Below are 4977 nucleotides of genomic sequence, written 5' to 3'. Positions count from 1 at the left end.
ACTCCATGCAAGGACGAAGAATTATACACTAAGAAGTTAATCACAAACTAAAGGAGTTTTTACAGTAAGAATGACATTATTATAGTTACAAAAGGAGAAAGGAACAGATCGGAGCTGACTTAGTAGTAAACGACTTTAAGGTCGTGTAAGTGAATGTTGCGTTAAACAGGGTATGAGCCGTTTCCTCCAAGTACTTGTTCAAGCCTAACTGCGACGTCTTGTCTCCATTTTCCAGATGTGAAAACAGTTACAGTGGGGGGGGGGGGGGGGGGGGGGGCCCACTCCCCCGAGGTTCATTTTTCTCCTTTACTGTAGACAAGACTCCGAAATTTGGATCATCCACCCCCCACCCCCGTACATCGCTGTAACATTGAAAAATTAACCCATTTTGGGTGTGGGTCTAGTTCTTACTTGGAACAAGGTCTCGTCATCCCAATGAGGATTAACCTTTGCGAGCTCAATGGCCACTCTGTTGTGTTCTCTCGCCCAAAGGGTGTGCATGACACACAGAACCAGCTGCTCGTTCACACGGATTTCGCCTGAAAATTAATGGAAAATGAGAATCAGTCAAATTAACTTTCAGTAGATGTTTAGGTTCAGTAGGTGACACAATATGTACCCATATACATATATGCTTCGAGCTAAGTAGAGAATTATCCAGTTTCGAATCGTCGATTTGATTTTAGCCCTGCACTATTTCGGGAATCGGCCTTAACAGTGAAATCTGGTGAAATCATCTTGCTCCTGACTTTTATTTGGTTTTTGCTCAGTCTTCAGTCGCAACAGATCGTATATGATTGCCTAAGGCGAGACACTCACTATCAGGTAGACCTGACAGGTACGGCTGAAAAGGTCCGTCTGTCAAGTCTACCTGATACCTAATGAGCACACACACTATCAGGTAGACCTGATCAATGGTCTATCTGATAGTGAGTGGCTGGTCTAACTATCTTACCTGCATCGAAGCACAGTTGCGTATTGTTCGACCTCGTACATCCCTCATCAGGAATATCTGTCTTGTAGGGCAGCAAATCCTTAAGTCCATACTCTTGGAAGTGAGGATTCATGCGGAGAAGACCTCCATGGCCGGTTCTCAAGGATCTGGCGAATGATTCCTTCACTCCGTAAACGGTGTTGGCATCGATAACCCCCGTCAGAGTATTGAACGGGTTGCGAGAACCTGGGGGATTTTGAATAGAATTTAGTATCATTTTTCAATATCTTTAAGAACACCTCTAGGTGTCTAGGAGGACAAGAAAGGTCCCTAGAACGACGATAAAAGAACCTGTCCTTTTCCTTTGCTTCTTGGGGCCCAGATGAACTTATATGTCAATCACTCAATTCTTCCACCACCCTGAGACCATTCCCATCTTAATATACTCGAAGAGTAAGTACCTCCATAACGCAAAGGAACCAAAAGGTAGTGTGCTCTCTGAAAGAAATTGCTGGTAATTTTTCGTGAGCTTCCCCCCACCTGCATAGTATTTGGGTGTTTCTAATTGACTGAATAAGATAATTAATTTGAATCAGGGGAAAAGACCTAAGATGTTAGTCCCCTTTTGAAATAAATGTTCACAATTTGAATCACTCCCCAGTCCCATCACCAGAAAACTCCATACCTAGTCTGCATCCAGGTCGTACGCCGGGTAAACCACGTACGAAGTCCTGACAGCGGACCCCGTACTTCTTGTAGAACGCATCGTCCTCAGGGATGGGGATTTCCATACAGTACGGGTTCTTCAAGTGAGGAGGTCTGTTGCAACATTCCTCTGGCTCATTCTTGTTGACCGGGTCTGGATGGAAGAAAATGAAGCAAACATTCAATAAATCAAATCAAAATCAAATCTCAAATTCTTTGTGGTAAAGCAGAGCTTTTTCACAACTTTTGTGGATATCAGAGTATTACTAAGTGTCTACTTTGCAATCAATTTCTATATTTCAATAATATTCTTGCACGGGTAATGCCGCCATTGGTCACTACTCGATTAAAGTACCTACTCACTTGTCCTCACGACGCTGAGTGCACTCCGAACTACAAGCACAGAGCCGAAAAAACTTCAACCCCACCGGAAATCGGAGCTTCAAATGGCTCTGGTAGTAAGTAAGTAAGTAAATATCCATTTTGCTCAAACCCCTAAAAATAAGATGTCCTTAGGCCAGCCACTCACTATCAGGTAGACCTGACAGGTACACTTGACCAGGTCCGCCTGTCAGTCCGCCTGATAGTGAGTGGCCGGCGTAAGTAAGTATTCATTTCGGTCAAATCCCCAAGAAGAAAATGTCCTTAGACTTCTTGGTTCAACATAGCGAATAGCTTCCTAGTGACCCAAAAGACCGAAAAAAACACAACTTTCGTTAGAAATGGATAGCTCACCCCTAAAGGGGATTTAGCTAAAAAGGGGCCGCGAAGAAAAAAGTTTGGGAACCACTCCTCTAGGTGATGAGCAAGGTCCAATAGCTAATCTAATATCCACTAATTCACTGTCATTCCACTATTCATTAGACCACATTTAACCACAAGCAATGCTAATACTCGGAATATTATGCAATGTTCGACAAGGTTGCATACCTACGAAAGTGTCTAGATTAGTCTAGAAAATGCAGGGAGACCGTTCTAGAACCACAGAAAACATTGGATGACCATTGGAAAACATTGGTAGTAGTGGAGACGTCAAAACACATAGGTATTTACGAAATGCGATTTTTTCCACCTTTCAATTACCTACATATGTGGGTATTGTATTGTGGGTTCTTTTAGCCGTTTACACAACGTGCATCGGTACGAAAATCTAGGTATTCGTGCCAGAACAGCAACATTTCGAATTTCAACTAACATTCCATGCGCCTGATGAAAATTATTCAAATCTCGACTTTAGTTAACTTATTAACTAGGTACCTATTACCTACCTAGCTACCTAAAAAATGAGCTACTGAAAAGAAACTGATTATTTAGTAACCAGTTGTTCAGTTAGGAGATAATTCGAGTTACTAAGAGTCACACACTGTGTAATTAAATGGGACACTACACACGGAACTACTGTTAATCTGTATAGTTTTTAGAACGAAGAATCGACTCCCGTACGGAAAGTTCCTCGGAATTTGAGAATGAAGCATTCCCTAAAAAATGTTCTTGATCTTCTTTGTTCTTGGTCTAGAACTTTACATGGTCCTCCGTGTTCAGCATATCTCTCGTATCTTGTCCATTCAGAAAAGAACGGTCTGGATGGCCGTGTTTCTCTAAGAGGGGACAGACAAGTGAATAAGCCGAATCCTGTAATGCGCCACACTCGCACTTGGTATCAGTCAGCAGGAACGAGCCTCCATTTCTCCAGGTTGGTCTTGCAGTTTGTCAGTCCGACTCGCAGGCGGTTGAGTGTTCTCCACTGTGGATAGGGAAGGTGGCTACCAGCGGACAGCTCTTCTCGCGGCTCTAGGTGTTGTGCCAGAGTCTCTTTCCATTTCGCTGTAGACTACCTAGCTAACAAAAGTAACTACCTACCTAAGTAACACGTACAGAGTACGTCTTACACTCTCACTATTGTAGGTAGGTACAGGTACATACTGGGTAAATGTCTCTCATAGATGTAGGCACCTCTGCCACTCATTAAATCTTTAATATTAGGTCTTCTTAGGGCTCGTTCACACTGCGTACTATCAGATTTTTTTCTGGCCCGGTTTTTTTTTCTGAGACGCAATACATTTTAAATGAGAGCATTCACACTACAGTCGTTTTCCAGATCCGGTAAAAAAAAACGTCCCGGTAGATTTCAAGATCAGATTTTGTCTCTGGAAACTGAGTCTTAGGTTCTTGGTTTCAGCAAATACATCCTTAGATTCCTTAGCTAGGTGCCTATCTACGTACCTACGTTGAAAATACCATAAGTTACCAAGAATTCTTTCAAGTTTGGGAGGTGAACACACTTCAAGAGTGTGATTTATGTAAGTAGGTATGTGGGATTATTGATTCATTCTGTATTTATGCATATGGGCTTATCGATTCATATGATAGTTATGATACATATTTATAGGTATCAACCTAAAGCTTGAACCATTATTAGATACATGAAGATCATAAAATACAGTTAATAGCCATCATTTCAGTCATACTGTGAGGCAAATTAACGAAGTTACCATTCCTGATGGTCAATTATTCACACATAATCTCACTAATACCTGATTAACAGTATCGGATTTTATTATTATTGATGCTAATAGGATACAGATATAGGTAACTAGGTAATATTTTTTTATTGGCACCCATATAATCAAATGATTGTTAGAGGGTTTCTTTATTGATACGGGTACGTGAGATGAGGCTTAGTGGGAACTTCCAGATATTTATGCCATTGAATGCACCAGTTTAAAATGGATCATTGAAGATGAGCGTGGATTTTTTGAACCGGGGCTCTCTGATGTGCTAATCTACCTACTACAGAGTAAGGCCCGTGAGCGTGAGGCCCTTCTCATATTGGACGCTTAGATGCACGACTTTTTCTCTCCTTCTGCTTCTTCTTTTCCAGTTAGGCGCTTTAACACTCTTGTGTCATTCGCGCCGTCCCCTGTTTAACTAGATCTTAGAGATGAAATACCTAGTCTAAGATGGTCGTTTTGAAACTGCATTTTATCTAGTGTATGATTTTTCCAAAATATCTCGCGGAACCCTTGCGGTCAGCTCGCGGAACCCCTAGGTTCCGCGGAACACCAATTAAGAAACACTGCTCTAATGATCCATTAATCTAGTCATGATAATAATATTCTAAACCGTAACCCTAATTTGGATCATACTTAGATTACATATTATGCTTAATTAGCTGATTCAAGTTCAAGTACTATACTACCCACATATAAAAAGTTTCATTGAAAGGTAATAGGCAAATTATTTGCCTGAATTGAGGCAGGCATTAGAGCAGGTTGAAGTTTCATTTGGGGTATGGAAAATCTCTCAAGGCCGGCCACTCAAGCTCCGACCGTCCATGT

General features: G+C 41.6%; 1 protein-coding gene across 1 annotated transcript in view; it reads right to left on the bottom strand.

Annotated features, from left to right (window-relative positions):
• Positions 1-3605, bottom strand: part of LOC103516067 (chorion peroxidase-like) — a 17585-nt gene extending 13980 nt beyond the window's left edge. Inside the window, exons 1-4 of the mRNA XM_008481018.2 lie at positions 3563-3605; positions 1620-1793; positions 956-1180; positions 412-539 (exon numbers count right to left, since the gene is read on the bottom strand). Coding sequence (XP_008479240.1) covers positions 412-539; positions 956-1180; positions 1620-1793; positions 3563-3605 — 570 coding nt within the window. The remainder of the gene's footprint in view (positions 1-411; positions 540-955; positions 1181-1619; positions 1794-3562) is intronic.
• Between the last annotated feature and the right edge of the window lie 1372 nt (positions 3606-4977).

Source organism: Diaphorina citri, unplaced genomic scaffold (genome assembly GCF_000475195.1).
Source record: "Diaphorina citri unplaced genomic scaffold, Diaci psyllid genome assembly version 1.1 scaffold1476, whole genome shotgun sequence".
Lineage (NCBI taxonomy): Eukaryota > Metazoa > Arthropoda > Insecta > Hemiptera > Psyllidae > Diaphorina > Diaphorina citri.
Note: the sequence above shows the minus strand (reverse complement) of the source record. Positions and strands in the feature narration are given on the sequence as shown.